The sequence below is a fragment of the Bombina bombina genome, chromosome 7, assembly GCF_027579735.1.
Source record: "Bombina bombina isolate aBomBom1 chromosome 7, aBomBom1.pri, whole genome shotgun sequence".
NCBI classification, from domain to species: Eukaryota; Metazoa; Chordata; class Amphibia; order Anura; family Bombinatoridae; genus Bombina; species Bombina bombina.
In genome coordinates, this window is record NC_069505.1 from 576,541,373 (window position 1) to 576,561,241 (window position 19,869).

The 19,869-nt window shown below is 36.5% G+C and overlaps 1 protein-coding gene across 1 annotated transcript in view; it reads right to left on the bottom strand.

Annotated features, from left to right (window-relative positions):
* LOC128667103 (complement C4-like) overlaps positions 1 to 19,869 on the bottom strand; it is a 236,879-nt gene that overhangs the window by 134,962 nt on the left and 82,048 nt on the right. Inside the window, 8 exon segments of the mRNA XM_053721997.1 lie at positions 540 to 608; positions 1,356 to 1,479; positions 2,148 to 2,300; positions 7,628 to 7,810; positions 11,574 to 11,759; positions 12,985 to 13,140; positions 16,400 to 16,515; positions 16,838 to 16,961. Coding sequence (XP_053577972.1) covers positions 540 to 608; positions 1,356 to 1,479; positions 2,148 to 2,300; positions 7,628 to 7,810; positions 11,574 to 11,759; positions 12,985 to 13,140; positions 16,400 to 16,515; positions 16,838 to 16,961 — 1,111 coding nt within the window.

The window sequence follows — 19,869 nt, forward strand, 5'->3', positions numbered from 1 at the left end:
AATGGGAGGGGTTTAGTTTTAATCTTTGCCCCTCTCTCCTTCATGGCTCCCTGGACTGCTGTAACATATTCCCAATGAAACACTCGACTCTGTAAGCAGCTGGCAACACAATTCTTATTAAAATGAATGCCCTCAGAAACAAAGAAAATAATTTTTTATTAAGATACACTGACAGGCAGGCACCCCTCTCTGCAATGCGCCTGTAGGCACATGCCTACTGTGCCTAATGGGAAATCCAGCCCTGGCAGTACCCAATTATAACAGCTGCCCCCCTACTTGACCAAAGACACACCAGGCTTCACCCAGCCATGTCCATGACCTGTCCTGATTCTGTCTATGACACAACAGTGGTTCCACTATAGTAGGTCTTTAGCAGTTACCCTGCTACTTTTGACTATGTGCCCCCATATGAGTTTTCTAGAGATGTCACTGATAAACAGTACTCCTGCCAACTCCCTATATGGCCCTCAAATTTCTTTATTCTCATAATTCTCTATCCTAAAGTAAAAAATCCTATTTGACTAACCACTTTTTATTACCTTTTTGTTGAGTGAGCATACTGAATTCTATATTTCGCTTTTTCCGTTGAGAGGCCTTGCAACTAAACCCTGCAAGAAAATAAAGGGGAGTTGGACTTGTACAATATTTGGAGGCAAAATAAGAAAAGGAAGAAGAGAGAGGAAGGAATGAAAGAAAATAAAGAAAAATGAAGGACATATGGAATCAAAGAAGCAAATGGGGAGAAAAAGAATAAAGAAAGGGAGTGAAGGAAGGAAGACAAAGGGCTCCATGTAACAATCTGGGGGCGGACAAGATCCACGACTTGGGTACCTGTTTGCCTGTCAGATCCAACCTTAGAATTTGTGGGGTCCTAGGCAAGAAAACTGTGTGGGACCCTCAGCCCAGCTCCCTTATTTCCCTCCCAATGTATGATCCACCCCTGTCCCAACATTCAAAGAATAATAATAATATAATATAATACTATATAAAACTATATATTACACCTCCTGATGCCATAAACTCTTCTTGATAAATTAAATGCAGGATGTATAGCATTGATCCTTCTCATACCCTCACAACTGACACTGTGAGGCCCCACAAAGCATAAAGCTCTTGGTGGGTGCCCCTTTCGGCTTGACCAAAGGGCAGGTCTGCTGTCCATCTTTGAGGTGAATGGGCAGAAGACATCTTACACCCACTGCCTACATGTCCTTCTGCACAAGCATTTGCTATTTAGTACATGGAGCCCTAGGTTTATAAAAAAAACATGTATAAGAGAGATTGTCCTAAAGAAAATCTTTAATGTCCACTGGCTCTACATTGTGCTTTATGACCTGTAGCCATCAGTATCTCACCATTGAGGTTACTGTATTCATCTTTGGAAACAAAAGCAAGTCCAGCATCCATGAAGACATTTTTGTAATCTTTTCCCCCACCTGGGGAGCACCCTAAATCATATAAATTCATAGCTTTGAACATCTGAAGGAGAGAAAAAAAAGAAGTATAATATTATTAATATTAATCCTATATATTTTAGAATATACATCAATTTTGAGAAGCAGTTACCAAAACTGTACTCCATATTCATGGTAAGATTAATATAATTTTAGAATCATAATTTATTTCCTTCAATTAATGTTGCTTTTATGCACAATAACATCTTATCTGCCTTTGTAGCTGCTGCCCAGCACTGTTATAGAATTGTTTTATCTTCAAGAAACCATGAATCTTGTATCTCAGATTCTTCATGATTTGCCACTTGTACGTATCTTGCTTGATCCCAGATCCATAAATTTAAATTCTTCTAGTTTTTACAAACCAATTTGCAGAGCAAGAAATTCACCTTCTGCATTTATAACCTTCACAATTAACTATCAGCAAACATGGAAACACAAGGATCTTTGGCTGCTGGAAAATCTTGAAAAGTCAGAATCAGTAACATAGTAGATTATCTAATTTTGTAGTTTCATTAAACATATGCATACATTAAAATAAGAAACAAAGAATGTCATGTAGGTTCTGGCCTCTAAATGATTACATTATAGTGCGATTGATAGATACTACACATTATACCTCAGTTTCAGCACCTATACATAAGTAATAAACATGAATTCCACATATTATTACAAATGAGGATAGTGGCTCACCTTGCCTAGTGTCAGTTTGTTCTTAGAATTCAGGATATATACTGCAGTATCGACCACAGATAGTGACACAAAAGCCTTGTCATCTGTTACTACGTCCAAACTGAAGGATAGCCCTGGTTCAATGTAATCCTTCACTTTATGGCTCAATGTTAGCTGCAGATTTACAGAAAGATTTGAGAAATTATAGTTAATATTTTACCCTTAAGGATCTAATAAGGTAACAAAGATAAATTAAGATTAGCTATTATGTCTATCATGTAACAATAAAAGGGACATGAAAGTCAAAGTTAAATGCAATTTAAAAAAAAACTTTTTCATTTAATTCTATTATAATTTTTTTCTCTTGGTAGCTTTCTTTGAAAGCACATCTAGGTAGGCTAAGTACTATGATAACAGTAGAACTTTAGAAAATCACACTTTCATTTTACACACAGTTAACATTTGTATTATATTTTACCAGCATGAGAAAAAAAATCAGCAGGTGATAAGCATAAAACAGTTATTTTCCACTTATATCCAAGTAACCAAGAGTTTAATGCCTTTATACAGTCCGTCTGTAGTGGGGGGGACAGATATTTACATATGTATATGTATTTAATAGATCATTCATGTGCAGTGCTTATAGGGTTAAATTTACTGAGCAGTAAGTGTAAATTTAAGCTGACAGTGTGTCTCCAGCTCCTAATTTATTATATATACAACCCATGGTGCCTGCACACATTTGTCTCTTGTGATTGGCTAACTTACGGCTAGATTTAGAGTTTGGCGTTAGCCGTCAAAACCAGCGTTAGAGGCTCCTAACGCTGGTTTTGGGCTACCGCTGGTATTTAGAGTCTTGTAGGTAAGGGTCTAACGCTCACTTTGCAGCCGCGACTTTTCCATACCGCAGATCCCCCTACGCCATTTGCGTATCCTATCTTTTCAATGGGATCTTCCTAACGCCGGCATTTAGAGTCTTGGCTGAAGTGAGCGTTAGAGCCTCTACCGACAAGACTCCAGCCGCAGAAAAAAGTCAGTAGGTAAGAGCTTTCTGGGCTAACGCCGGTTCATAAAGCTCTTAACTACTGTGCTCTAAAGTACACTAACACCCATAAACTACCTATGTACCCCTAAACCGAGGTCCCCCCACATCGCCGCCACTCTATTAAAAATTTTTAACCCCTAATCTGCCGACCGCACACCACCGCCACCTACGTTATCCCTATGTACCCCTAATCTGCTGCCCCTAACACCGCCGACCCCTATATTATATTTATTAACCCCTAATCTGCCGCCCCCAACGTCGCCTCCACCTACCTACAATTATTAACCCCTAATCTGCCGACCGGACCTCACCGCTACTATAATAAAGTTATTAACCCCTAATCTGACTCACTCCTGCCTCAATAACCCTATAATAAATAGTATTAACCCCTAATCTGCCCTCCCTAACATCGCCGACACCTAACTTCAAGTATTAACCCCTAATATGCCGACCGGACCTCACCGCTACTCTAATAAATGTATTAACCCCTAAAGATAAGTCTAACCTTAACACTAACACCCCCTAAGTTAAATATAATTTAAATCTAACAAATTAAATTAACTCTTATTAAATAAATTATTCCTATTTAAAGCTAAATAGTTACCTGTAAAATAAACCCTAATATAGCTACAATATAAATTATAATTATATTGTAGCTATTTTAGGATTAATATTTATTTTACAGGCAACTTGGTATTTATTTTAACCAGGTACAATAGCTATTAAATAGTTCATAACTATTTAATAGTTACCTAGTTAAAATAATTACAAAATTACCTGTAAAATAAATCCTAACCTAAGTTACAATTAAACCTAACACTACACTATCAATAAATTAATTAAATAAAATACCTACAATTATCTACAATTAAACCTAACACTACACTATCAATAAATTAATTAAATACAATACCTACAAATAAATACAATTAAATAAACTAACTAAAGTACAAAAAATAAAAAAGAACTAAGTTACAAAAAATAAAAAAATATTTACAAACATTAGAAAAATATTACAACAATTTTAAACTAATTACACCTACTCTAAGCCCCCTAATAAAATAACAAAGCCCCCCAAAATAAAAAAATGCCCTACCCTATTCTAAAATTAAAATAGAAAAGCTCTTTTACCTTACCAGCCCTTAAAAGGGCCTTTTGCGGGGCATGCCCCAAAGAATTCAGCTCTTTTGCCTGGAAAAAAAAACATACAATACCCCCCCCACCAACAGTACAACCCACCACCCACATACCTCTAATCTAACCCAAACCCCCCTTAAATAAACCTAACACTAAGCCCCTGAAGATTTTCCTACCTTGTCTTCACCACGCCGGGTTCACCGATCCGTCCAGAGGAGCCTCCGAAGTCTTGATCCAACCCCAAGCTGGGGCTGAAGACGTCCATCCTCCGGCTGAAGTCTTGATCCAAGCCCAAGCGGGGGCTGAAGATGTCCATCCTCCGGCTGAAGTCTTGATCCAAGCGGCGGCTGAAAAATTCCATCATCGGGCAGAAGTCTTCATCCTATCCGGGCAGAAGAGGAGATCCGGACCGGCAAACATCTTCATCCAAGCGGCATCTTCTATCTTCTTCCATCCGATGATGAGCGGCTCCATCTTCAAGACCTCCGGCGTGGATCCATCCTCTTCTTCCGACGTCCTAAAACAGAATGAAGGTTCCTTTAAGGGACGTCATCCAAGATGGCGTCCCTCGAATTCCGATTGGCTGATAGGATTCTATCAGCCAATCGGAATTAAGATAGGAAAATTCTGATTGGCTGATGGAATCAGCCAATCAGATTCAAGTTCAATCCAATTGGCTGATCCAATCAGCCAATCAGATTGAGCTCACATTCTATTGGCTGTTCCGATCAGCCAATAGAATGCGAGCTCAATCTGATTGGCTGATTCCATCAGCCAATCAGAATTTTCCTACCTTAATTCCGATTGGCTGATAGAATCCTATCAGCCAATCGGAATTCGAGGGACGCCATCTTGGATGACGTCCCTTAAAGGAACCTTCATTCTGTTTTAGGACGTCGGAAGAAGAGGATGGATCCGCGCCGGAGGTCTTGAAGATGGAGCCGCTCGTCATCGGATGGAAGAAGATAGAAGATGCCGCTTGGATGAAGATGTTTGCCGGTCCGGATCTCCTCTTCTGCCCGGATAGGATAAAGACTTCTGCCCGATGATGGAATTCTTCAGCCGCCGCTTGGATCAAGACTTCAGCCGGAGGATGGACGTCTTCAGCCCCTGCTTGGGCTTGGATCAAGACTTCAGCCGGAGGATGGACGTCTTCAGCCCCTGCTTGGGCTTGGATCAAGACTTCAGAGGCTCCTCTGGACGGATCGGTGAATCCGGCGTGGTGAAGACAAGGTAGGAAGATCTTCAGGGGCTTAGTGTTAGGTTTATTTAAGGGGGGTTTGGGTTAGATTAGGGGTATGTGGGTGGTGGGTTGTAATGTTGGTGGGGGGGTATTGTATGCTTTTTTTTTCCAGGCAAAAGAGCTGAATTCTTTGGGGCATGCCCCGCAAAAGACCCTTTTAAGGGCTGGTAAGGTAAAAGAGCTTTTTTATTTTAATTTTAGAATAGGGTAGGGCATTTTTTTATTTTGGGGGGCTTTGTTATTTTATTAGGGGGCTTAGAGTAGGTGTAATTAGTTTAAAATTGTTATAATATTTAATTTTTTGTAACTTAGTTCTTTTTTATTTTTTGTACTTTAGTTAGTTTATTTAATTGTATTTATTTGTAGGTATTGTATTTAATTAATTTATTGATAGTGTAGTGTTAGGTTTAATTGTAGATAATTGTAAGTATTTTATTTAATTAATTTATTGATAGTGTAGTGTTAGGTTTAATTGTAACTTAGGTTAGGATTTATTTTACAGGTAATTTTGTAATTATTTTAACTAGGTAACTATTAAATAGTTATGAACTATTTATTAGCTATTGTACCTGGTTAAAATAAATACAAAGTTGCCTGTAAAATAAATATTAATCCTAAAATAGCTACAATATAATTATAATTTATATTGTAGCTATATTAGGGTTTATTTTACAGGTAAGTATTTAGCTTTAAATAGGAATAATTTATTTAATAAGAGTTAATTTATTTCGTTAGATTTAAATTATATTTAACTTAGGGGGGTGTTAGTGTTAAGGTTAGACTTAGCTTTAGGGGTTAATAAATTTATTAGAGTAGCGGTGAGGTCCGGTCGGCAGATTAGGGGTTAATAATTGTAGGTAGGTAGAGGCCACGTTGGGGGCGGCAGATTAGGGGTTAATAAATATAATATAGGGGTCGGCGGTGTTAGGGGCAGCAGATTAGGGGTACATAGGGATAATGTAGGTTGCGGCGGTGTACGGAGCGGCAGATTAGGGGTTAAAAAAAATATGCAGGTGTCAGCGATAGCGGGGGCGGCAGATTAGGGGTTAATAAGTGTAAGGTTAGGGGTGTTTAGACTCGGGGTTCATGTTAGGGTGCTAGGTGCAGACTTAGGAAGTGTTTCCCCATAGGAAACAATGGGGCTGCGTTAGGAGCTGAACGCTGCTTTTTTGCAGGTGTTAGGTTTTTTTTCAGCTCAAACTGCCCCATTGTTTTCTATGGGGGAATCGTGCACGAGCACGTTTTTGAAGCTGGTCGCGTCCGTAAGCACCGCTGGTATTGAGAGTTGCAGTGGCAGTAAATATGCTGTACGCTCCCTTTTTGGAGCCTAACGCAGCCCTTCTGTGAACTCTAAATACCAGCGGTATTTAAAAGGTGTGGGGGAAAAAAAGCCAGCGTTAGCTACGCGGGTCGTTACCGACAAAACTCTAAATCTAGCCGTTAATGTGTTCAGCTAGCTGCCAGTAGTTCCTTCAGCAAATGATAACAGGATAATTAAGCAAATTTGATAATATTAGTAAATTGCAAAGTTGTTTAAAATTGTATGTTCTATCTGAATCAAGAAAGAAAAAATTGGGGTTTCATGTCCATTTAAAGGGACAGTCTAGTCCAAATAAAACTTTCATGATTCAGATAGTACATGTAATTTTAAACAAATTTCCAATTTACTTTTATCATCAAATTTGCTTTGTTCTCTTGGTATTCTTTGTTAAATGCTAAACCTAGGTAGGCTCAAATTGATTTCTAAGCCCTTGAAGGCCGCCTTTTATCTGAATGCATTTGACAGTTTTTCACAGCTATAGGACGTTAGTTCATGTGTGTCATATAGATAACACTGTGCTCACTCCCGTTGAGTTATTTATGAGTCAGCACTGATTGGCTAAAATGCAAATCTGTCAAAAGAACTGAGATAAGGGGCAGTCTGCAGAAGCTTAGATACAAGGTAATTACAGAGGTAAAAAGTATATTAATATAACAGCGTTGGTTTGCAAAACTGGGGAATGGGTAATAAAAGGATTATCTATCTTTAAGTTTTAATATATCTGAACGTTATGGGCTGATGCAAGTAATTCTTACCTTGCCCTCGCATTCATCTGTGACATCCACCCAAGCTGAGTTGGCAACGATCTCTGAGTGAAGGTGATAGTAGGCGACAATACGGAAAGAGGGTACCATAGAGGAAGTGACAGGAATATGTAATTCTATGTAGTCACTTTTTGAGATGTAGTTGAGGGAGATAATTTGCCCCTTACTGAGCACCTGGAAATAAGAGAGGCAGAGAGGAAAGATAACAGAGGTGCTATAGAAAAACAAAAGAAAACAAAAAAAACATAAAGATACAAAATTAAAGTAAGATGAAACAATTTTTTTTTCTTTCTAATTTTATTCTGTTATCACATTTTCTTCTTTCTAATTTTATTCGATTATATATCTTTGTCTGCATTTTTTTCTAACACCTGAGACCTCACATCTTTGAGTCCTTATAACTTTTTAATGCAATATTTTTTTTCATAATTTTTATCAGACAGTAATGATTGTAAGTGTACTTTTAAATATATTTTTGATGTGTTTTTTCCAGCTTTTATTGAAACAGTTAACCAGAGCTCTCAAGTCATGCTGACCTGATGAGTATAAATCTCTTTTGCAATCACACGTTCACGACTACTACTTTCGATGCATGCAAAGAGCTGCGATAAAACAGATATTAACCTAGCCCATTATCTGGAAAACCCTGTTACACTATATATTAGGGATAGGCGAATGTTTCTAAAAATTCGAAATTTAAAACACATTTTGATACATTAGTTCGTTTGAATCGAATTTCGAATGTTTATATAACATTCTAACATTCTATTTTTGAATTTTTGGTTTCGAATTTTTCAATAAAATTCAAAAATATTCGTTTGAATAATAGAATGTTTAGCTATGTATTCATTCCATTTCGAAATGTAATATTCGAATTTGAAATAGCATTTCTAGTCTAATACTCGATTAGGAGTTTTGCATTACGGTTTTAACGCCGAAAAAATGGCCATTTCAGCGTAAAAAACGTAATGTAGCCATTATAAGTCTTGTCGGTATAGCTGTACCTCAAGCATTTTAGCCTGTAACGCAACGTCAATTGCGCACTAAAAAAAATGTCCATATCCATAGCGCCGGTATTACAAGTTGTGCAGTGAGGCTAAAATGCTTGTGTTACAGCCTATACCGACATGATCCGTTCCGCCATCTAAGACCAGTAGTTATGAGTTTTGCGCAACAAAACTGTTACACAAAACTCATAACTAAAATGTTACAAAGTACACTAACACCCATAAACTACCTATAAACCCCTATTCCGCCGTCCTCCTGCATCACAAACGCTAAATTAAATTTATTAACCCCTAATCTGCCGCTCCCAACATTGCCGCCACTAATAAAAGTTACTAACCCCTATTCCGCTGCTCCCTCACATCGTCACCACTATAATAAAGTTATTAACCCCTATTCCCCCGCACCCCAACATCGCCCACACTATAATAAAGCTATTAACTCCTATTCCGCTGCTCCCCGACATCGCCGCCAATAAATAAAGTTATTAACCCCTAAACTTCTGGATTGCCACATCACCGCCACTAAATAAACCTATTAACCCCTAAACCGCCAGCCCCTAACAACCCCCTAACTTTAAATTAAAATTACAATATCCCTATCTTAAAATAAATAAAAACTTACCTGTGAAATTAAAAAAACCTGTTTAAACTAACAATTAACCTAACATAACTATTATACTAAAATTAAAATAACTATCAATTAAATAAACCAAAATAAAAAACCTAACTCTAACAAAAACCTAAGCTACCCATTGCCCTGAAAAGGGCATTTGTATGGGCATTGCCCATAAAAGGGCATTTTGCTCTTTTGCATTGCCCTTAAAAGTGTATTTAGCTCTTTTAAAAAAGCCCAAACCCTAATCTAAAAAAAACACCCCAAAAAAGTTAAAAATAAACCTAACACTAACCCCCGACGATCCACCTACAGTTTCTGAAGTCCAGACATCCAGGTGGCAAAAAGTCTTCATCCAGGCGACGAGGTCTTCATCCATCCAGGCGGCATCTTCTATCTTCATCCAGGCGGGATCTTCTATCTTCATCCCAGCGGCGTCTTCTATCTTCATCCCGGCGGCACGGAACGGGTCCATCCTTGAAGACATCCGGCGCGGAGCATCCTCTTTGTGCGGTCACCACCGTACACTGCATCTTCAATGCAAGGGAGCCTTTTCAAAATGGCGTCCCTTGCATTCCTGAAATTCTTTTGGCTATTCAAATCAGCGAATAGAATTTCAGTAGCTCTCATCCTATTGGCCGATTTGAATTTTAAAAATCAAATCAGCCAATAGGAATGCAAGGGACACTATTTTGAAAAGGCTCCCTTGCATTAAAGATCCGGTGGTGACTGTATGAAGTGGACGATCCGCGCCGGATGTCTTCAAGGATGGACCTGCTCCATGCCTTCGGGATGAAGATAGAAGATGCTGCTGGGATGAAGATAGAAGATGCTGCCTGGATGGATGAAGACCTCGCCGCTTGGATGTCCGGACTTCAAAAACTGTAAGTGGATCGTCAGGGGTTAGTGTTAGGTTTTTTTCACTTTTTTTGGGTGTTTTTTTTTTTAGATTAGGGTTTTGGCTTTCCTTAAAAGAGCTGAATGCCCTTTTCAGGGCAATGAAAAAGAGCTGAATGCCCGTTTAAGGGCAATGCCCATATAAATGCCATTTTCAGGGCAATGGGTAGATTAGGTTTTTGTTAGAGTTAGGTTTTTTATTTTGGGGGGTTGGTTGGGGGGTCTTTGTATTTTTTTACAGGTAAAATATCTGATTTCTTTAGGGCAATGCCCTACAAAGGCCCTTTTAAGGGCTATTGGTAGTTTATTGTAGGCTAGGGTTTTTTATTATTTTTGGAGGGGCTTTTTTATTTTTATAGGGCTATTAGATTAGGTGTAATTGTTTTTATTTTGGATAATTTTGTTTCTTATTTTTCGTAATTTAGTGTTTATTATTTTTTGTAATTTTAGACTTAAATTTTTTAGTAGTGTTAGTTTTTTTTAATGTGTAATTTAGTTTATTTAATTGATAGTTATTTTAATTTTAGTATAATAGTTATGTTAGGTTAATTGTTAGTTTAAACTTAGGTTTTTTTAATTTCACAGGTAAGTTTTTATTTATTTTAAGATAGGGATATTGTAATTTTAATTTAAAGTTAGGGGGTGTTAGGTTTAGGGGTTAATAGTTTAATTTAGATTTTTGCGATGTAGGGGGCTGGCGGTTTAGGTGTTAATAGGTTTATTTAGTGGCGGAGATGTCGGGGAGCGGCGGAATAGGGGTAATAGCTTTATTATAGTGTCAGCGATGTTGGGGAAAAATAAATAAATAAATAAAGTATATTGAAAAGTTTTTTAATTAAACATTTTACATTACAATCTCATACTGTTTAATAACCTTTTAATTGACTTAAAGGGACAGTCTAGTCAAAATGATACTTTCATGATTCAGATAGGTCATGGAATTTTAAACAACTTTCCAATTGACTTTTATCATTACATTTGCTTTGTTCTCTTGGTGGCATTTTTGAAAAGCTAAACCTAGGGTGGCTCAAAATTATTTCTAAACCGTTGAAAACCGCTCTCTTAGCTCAGAGCATTTTTCACAGTTAGACAGTACTAGTTCATGTGTGTCATATAGATAACATTGTGCTCACTCCCATGGAGTTATTTAGGAGTCTGCACTGATTGGCTAAACTGCATGTCTGTCAAAAGAACTGAGATAGGGGGCAGTCTGCAGAGGCTTAGATACAAGGTAATCACAGAGGTAAAAATTATATTAATATAACAGTGTTGGTTATGCAAAACTGGCGAATGGGTAATAAAGGGATTATCTATCTTTTTAAATAATAAAAATTCTGGTGAAGACTGTCCCTTTAAGAAAATACAGTTTATTAGTTTGTCAGAGACCATTAGTGATCTTGTCAGACCCTAAATGACTTACCATATAGTAGATCTTCTTGACGTCATTTTCTTTTGCAGACACTGCCTTTAATGTGACCCTGACAGACTCCCCAGGACTCAGCACCTGATATGGTACAGACATGTGAAGGAAACTTTTTGTTGCAGAAGAATATGGAAGAAGATGCAGCGTCTCGACCACTGAACCTTCACTTGTTCCTGCGCTAACCTGTGCAGACATATTACCAATAGCTATAAGAAGATATTTATATTTGTATGTAAATAAATCAAGCCTTAAAGGGACATTCCAGCCAAAATTGGAATCCACATAGATGCATTTTAGTTTTGAATAGAAACATTTTGTAATATACATGCATTAGAGAAAACTCTTCTAATAAAAGTTATAGCTGTTTCAAACGTGTATTTAAGTATGCACTGTGCACAAGCATTTTAATCCCAGCACTTGCTCAGAGTCTAAGGGGCTTGGTACCATCTGGTAATGACTCAGTTTGTTGATGACTGACTTGATACAAGCCCACTGGCGCTCTGAGCAACTGCAGTATATAAAATGGTGGTGCACTGAGAATATCTAGCTATGCTTTGCTTTGATCACATGAGGTTTCACTGAAATCTCATGAGATTGCATAGTAAACGTCCTTAAACTGAATAGGAAAATCACATGACTGTGCTTGCACATGACAGATGCACACTCCTTAGCAAGTCTTGGGACTATCATTCTGATTTGCTGCTTAAAGCCTCTTTACAGTGGGGTGTGAATACTTAGGACATTGTGAGGTAAAATATCTTCCTTTTTTACATAGAGATGTTCAGGTGATATTTTCTCGTCAGCTTTTTACAGCTATGCTGCATCACTTTCAAGTGTTTAAACATTTGGGTATCATGGCCCTTTAAAACATAAAACACTGAGAAACTGGTATCACTTCATAAAGTCCATCTATCACATTATTTCTTTTTTTTAATAGTGAATTAGTTACTAAATTTGATATATATAAGACTATTTCACGCTTTAAAAGGGTAAGCTAGGGGGCGCTGATGATGAGTTTAAGGGGGCAGTGGTTGGAAAAAGTTTGGGACCCACTATGTCACAGTATTTTATTTTTCCACTACTGCTTAAGTATAATTATGTGTATAGCCCTGAAGAGGAGTAAAATACATAGTTAAAGTAATCTTCAGAGCAGCATTGTACTACTGAGAGCTAGCTGAACATATCATGTGAGCCAATGACAAGAGGCTTATATGTGCAGCCACCAATCATCAACTGACTCCAGTAGGGCACCGATGCTCCTGAGACTATCTAGAATATGAAGAGAACGATAAACTGATAAGTCTCTTAAAATTGCATAGCGCAATCTTGCATAAAAATTATTTTACAGTTCACTGTTGCTTTAAGAATAAAATCTAGAGAATGGTCAGTTATTTTAAATAGGTTTTACCGTGAGCTCCAGTGATTTGGGATCTTGATTTAGGTTATGGTGAATGGTTGCAACTCCATTATCATTGGATTTAATGGTCTCCACTTTTCCATTTAAACCTGTGAAACGGACATCAACACCTTTTGCAGGAGATCCATCAGCGTGAGATACCTCCGCCTGTATGACAAAGAAAAGGAAATGTGCTATATGTATAATAAGTTTCTAGGATAGAAAAAGAAACGCGTAGAGGAACTGTTGGGTAATTTCTGAATTTTATATTATTGCCGAAAAGCTTATAAAAAAAAACATATTAGCCCTTACTATGAATTTTAAATGAACAGTACATTTTTTTTCTGACAAATTTAAAAATTGTCTTCAGTTTGCCACTCCCTTTATCATGTGACAGTCATCAGCCAATCATAGACTAATATATATATACACTGTGAACTTTTGCACATGCTCAGTAGTAGCTGGTGCCTCAGAAAGTGTGTATATAAAAACACTGTGCACAATTTAATAATGTAAATTCGAAAATCTCTTAAAACTGCAAGTTCTATCGGATTCATGGAAGTTCAATTCTAACTTAGCTATCCCTTTAAGTAAAATGATCTATGGAGGATGCTCTCTGGTCCCTTATGGGAACTGAAGTTCCTATTGTTTGTTTGTGTGTTCCCATTGGGTGAATTAAATACAAATCCCTTTATCCCAATTGCTTGGGACTGGAAAAGGTTTAGATTTTGTAATATTTTTATATTTTTAACTGTAAAGGGGGCAACTTGAAGAGGGGATTGGACCAAATCAAAAACAGCATTGTGACTTACTAGAATGAGAAATAATTGGCAATTTTTAAATAATTTTATTTTTAAAAAATATTAATGAAAAAGTTTGGATTTCAGGATAATTTGGGAATTCTGGTTTTGGGGATTTGTACCTGTACTACACTATGCTAGAAATGTATTACTATGATCATGGGTGTCGGCAGATTTTTTTTAGGGAGGGGCAATAAAGGGAAATATGCCCAGACCACACACACACACATATGTATATATACAGTATACATATATATATATATCAGGGGTTGGAAATTATCCCAAAATGCTACTAGTCCTAGTTTACTAGTAAATTTTAGAGACGCTATACTCTAAACTTTAATACACTTTACTTTGACACATTTTTGGGGGGGTGTAATAAAATGAATGTACAGTATATATCCAGTCTCCTAACTTATAAAGGAAAATAGAAGGAGCATATATTATTTGATCTGTATTATAAGTTATAAAGAAGAAAAACATAATCAAAATTAAACATAAAAGAACCAACTTAAGTTAACCTATTCATATAAAGCCTAAAACTGCAAACAGTACATTACCTAAAATATGCAAAATATACATTTCTTTATTTTTACCATTGACAAAGTTTAACAAACTATTCCAGTATATAAGTAGGAGGACTCTGCACAGAAAGTGTTAGTTTGCCATTAATGAGATACATTATTCTTTGCTGCTGTTAAAAAGGGGGTGGGAGAGGAAATCCCCCTACAAGAGGGGGCGTGACCTCATGCAAAACTTCCTGTCTTCCAGAAAGCTCACTCCCCACCACTGTATAATGCATGCTGGTTATTAGAGTCCAGAACTGCAGTGACACAATAATAAGAGGGAAATAGGGAACTATAAATTCCAGAATGCTATGTAACTCCCAGAATACTGTGCTTCTTCTTCTAAAGCAGAGCTACATTCAAGGGAATAAAAAGATAAAAAATGGACATTCAATTGTCTTTTTTTTCCTGTAGTTTGTACCCCAGATTGGTTGAAAAATACCCTTGTTCCCCTGTGGACGCCCATGACTGTGATTCTGAAGTGGCTCTGGAATTTAATTATAGAAGCAGCTGTTACTTCTAGTTGCGAAAAGTGGATAAGTGTTGTATTTCTCTCATGTTATTGACAGTGACATTTGGAGACCTTTTCTAGCCCAATTAGAAACACTTGGATAGTCGTAAATAGTAAAATTTACGTTATTCATTATTGGAAAATGTTGGTCATTTATTTATACAATTTGTACCATTTTATAACCATTTGAAGTGCATGCAGTGGATTTATTATTTATTGCTACATGTATAATAAGGTTGTCCTGAAGATAAAATGGTACAAATATTATTTACTGACATTTAAAAATATTAACTGTACAACATAGACATGTGCATTTGTTTTTCAAGAAACGAATATCTGAACGAATGCACCAACTACTTTTATAGAAAACAAAGAAATACTGACAAAATGCGTCAGTACTCATTCGATTTCTTTAAATTGACTTAGGTGTAAAAATACTTACCTCTAATGCACTGGAGAGCCATCCTAATCCTGACACATCATCACAGAGCCCTGCGCTGTGGATACGTGCTCTAAACCTCCTATTAGTGTGGCCTGGGGCTCTTGGATAAAGTATCAGGATTAGCGCGGCTCTCCAGCGAGCCAGAGATAAGTATAAGTAAGGCTACAGCTGAACGTTTTCTCCTGTGGCAAAGGAACATTTACATTTGTTTATAAAATGTAACTGAGTTTTTCACTTGTGCACATTAGTACAACCTACAGAAAATGATTTTGCCAGATATACATGGTTTTTGTTTTACAATATGTTCCCATAATGCACCCGTGTTATTGTAGATGCTGACTCAGCTATACATACAGGATTATCAATCTCCTATAGTTCCACCAGTATAAACTTTAAAATATTGATAATATAAGATAAAAAATCCCCATACATACACAAACATCCCCATAGACTTTAATAGTACATTTTGTAGAAATAATTAGATCAACTATTCCAATGGATATTAATTGACCTCTTAATTTTGGAGATGTGGAGAGCTAGAAAAAAATGTTTTGTGGGATTTAGGTTAAACAAGCATGGTGTATACAAAAGAAATAAAGACATTGGCCTAGTTCCATTGCTGTTGTAAGCTGTGTAAACTGTTGGTAACTATCTTCATTGAAATCTGAGGAGAGCTTTTATGTATCCAACCATTTATGTTTACACGGTGTACAACAGGCCATGAAAGCTGTTTTAGGAATAAATAATTCACACAAAGACACACACACACAATTATGAAGTTGAACTACAGATCTCTCAACTATCCCACAGTCCTTCTTTACACTTTTCCTGCCATATTAATCTAAACCACACCAAACTCCTCCCCTGAGCTGCCCAGCAATGCACAGAAACTGGACCTGTTGATCTCAGATCCACCAAGCCACTCCCACAGACCTCTCTAACTCCATCCTTAGATCACTCTAGCTCCACCAAGTCCATAGTTTGGTGTTGGCTTCTAACTACAGAATGCTGGGAGATATGAACTAGCACAGACCTGACCTAGCAAGGAAAGTGGGTAGGCAACATCTGCTGCTATGTACATAACTTACATATAACCTTTATTGCTTACCACAATATGCACTGGTGTAGAAGGAATATAGTATTTCTTGGTTTTGGAGAGATCCAGAATGTAGGGTGAAGCCACAATTTTTACAGAAGTCAACTCTTTCTCCTCTAGAGCTCCAGCTGCAAACAGAGTGGCCACAATTAGATTGGAGAAAGAGGTGAATATGGGATAACAAGCCTAACAAACGAGAGCTGCGAGGAAAGATAGAGATATAGGGGGAAAGATAGAGATATAGGGGTGAACAGCAGTGTACGGCAGGGTGAGCTAAAGGTTAGGATAAATGTGGAGTGATGGAGTGTTGAGTATAGAAGTCATGGAATATTAGAGAGGGAGAGGACATCAATAAGTTGCAATGACAAAGCTGTGTGAGATGCCTACAGGAATACAAAAAAGGTCTGCAGAACAAGAGAGAAGTGACCTGTAGATACAGAGTTTACTTACAAGCTATCTCCACAACACTTGCTGCAATATAGAAGTTGGTTCCAATTAAGTTATCCAACGGCTGCTTAATTTTCTCTGAAATGTTAGCTTTTGTTATTGTTATATCCATGGATCCTTCTGTCAACTGCAAGAGAGCAAATGTCATCAGTTACAAAATTATACTCAAACTCGGTCAACATAAGAACTCAAAATGGCCAGTCTTATTGGCAATGACCTAGATTACAAGTAGTAAAGGAGGTGCGTTATCTTGCACTCAGTCTCTCACACAATCTGTTATTAAAAGTGGTAAAAAAAGGTTTACCATAGAAGCTTAAACAACATTTTTTATCACACGCTATTCTCAGTTACTTCTTTTACTATTCTATGTAGTGACCATTTTATTGGCAGGTACTATGGTATTCATTGTATTTTTTGCTTAGGAACATTTTCTAGTATGCTTAGTATAATATGTCAGAATTACTGATATTACTATGTTCTGCTCTGATATTTAACAATGATTTTTACAGTTGTAACTACCTGTTTCACAAGCTTTGTTATGCTTTGACACTGAATGAATATTGAATATTATTGTCTGTATTTGTACATTTGTTTCCATTAGGACGCAACTTCCAGTTGCCATGAAAACCGTCGACCTGTGCAGTGGAGCGAACAGGACGCCATGGGCATTTCCGATAGATCGTAGGTGTTGGTGGAGGGTAAGTAAGTTAGTATATTTATAGGAGGTTGTTATATTATTATGTAAGGGTCTGAGGACGGGGCTAGTCACCCCGAAACATAACCTAATGTTGTATGATTAAATACTAGTTTGTCAAGACCCGGAGAGTACGTCCTTTATTCCTCCACATGTGTATTCTTTGCATGCACCCCGGGCAGTTTCCAGGTGTTACAGTGTGTGAGGAGCCCAGGCGACTTTGTTTATATATATATATATATATATATATATATATATATATATATATATATATATATAAAATTATGTAAGAGCCATATAATGTATAGGCAATTATCACATCTAGGCAAGTATCCCTCTTGCTTATCCCTAGTTGCACTCTATACATTGCTACCAATGTACCAGAGGATTCTGGGTACGATATGTAAATTAGATGTACAATATCTCAAGCTCGTTTTGTTTCTGCTGCCCTTGCCCGAATAGGGGATTGTTGTGTTTTAACACAGTACCAGAAGTAAAAATCTTGAGATATTGTATATCTATTTTGCATATCTTACCCAGAATCCTTTGGTAACAATGTATACAGAGTACGTCTGGGGGTAAGCAAGCGGGGATACTTGACTAGATGTGCTAATTGCCTATGCAATAATTCTATGTCTCTTGAAATGGAGGATTTTAATTTCATACTTTTATCTCCACCATAACTCAAAATGAATACACACACACACCACAAACACACACGCGCACGCACAACTTAAATTAATTTATATATATATATATATATATCGAAATCGAAATTCATAAACAGCACTCTCCGGTCTTTATATATATTCACCTCAGTTTATTAGTATATATATATATATATATATATATATATATATATATATATATATATATATATATATATAAAAATATATATTCACCTCAGTTTATTAGTATATATATATATATATATATATATATATATATTCACCTCAGTTTATTAGTATATATATATATATATATATATATTCACCTCAGTTTATTAGTATATATATATATATATATATAAATATATATTCACCTCAGTTTATTAGTATATATATATATATATATATATATATATATATATATATAAATATATATTCACCTCAGTTTATTAGTATATATATATATATATTCCAAAAGAAATGGTCGCACTCTCAGGTCTTTTAGTGAAAAATCGTAGTTAATTTTAATGAAACGTTTTCGGGGTATTCTTCCCCATCATCAGCATAAACATACAGTGCATCAAACAAACTTAAATAGAAGCATGTTGCTCATTAAACAAATCAAAAATAAATCAAAAGTACCTGTGTGTGAAAATTTCTCAGTGTGGTGACGCCAAACAGTGTGTGTGTGGACCGCATATTTTGCGTTCCACTATGAGGACCGGAAGTGTTAAGTGCAGTATTATATCCGGTATCCTCAATTTTATAGAAAAACTTATAATGTTATTTTATACATACAAGCTTACTGTGTTAATTAAGTTAAGTTACTAAGTATGTAATAGTGTTTCAATCTCTGTGCCGTTATTGACAGTGTATCACACTCTTTGTGTATTGTTGCAATTGCGTAAATTTATTTAGCCGGTGCCTTATGCACTGCTCATAGGCTCATATATATGTATGTACATTGTTCCCTGTTATCTAAATTACATCTCCCTTAGTGAAGTGTTACTACTGTCTGTAACGATGATCTCTGTGACAGGTTCTATAGAACTCGCTGTCATGTTCTAGTTGTCATAGTAACCATTTGTTGTGCCGGTTCTACTTGGGCGGATTGATCTATTGGTTTACCTTACTCAGATTAAACGTTATCCTATAGCCAGTATATGTTACCTTCATGTCTCACTGTTAACATGGTTTTATGGACTTCATTCATTTACATATTTCTTATGCTTGTCCTGGAGTGTGCTAGTTAAAGGCATACATAGGGGCTAAAAAGTATTCTCTGGCACTTATTGTATATAGTATCTGTATATCATCTCGAGTATGGTACATGTACTACTAAGCTGTCTTTGTGGATTATGTGGTTGATCCCCACAATTGAACCTAGATAACAGTAAAGAAAATTAAAAGCATCAAACCATCTAACATGGATAGAAAATACAAAAATACAAAAATAACTAATAAATAAATAGCAACCTATCTACTGTTGCTACATTACACACTTAGCTTTAGTAATGTATGATTGGTTTTGATTTTGTTCTAAATTATATCTATCTCTCTTGTGCCTGTACACACTTTATGTGTAATATACACATCTTGGCTCTCTTAATGTGTATTAAAGACAGCTATTGTTGCCCTGTTAGTCCATATAGTTACTCCGTGTCATATTGCTA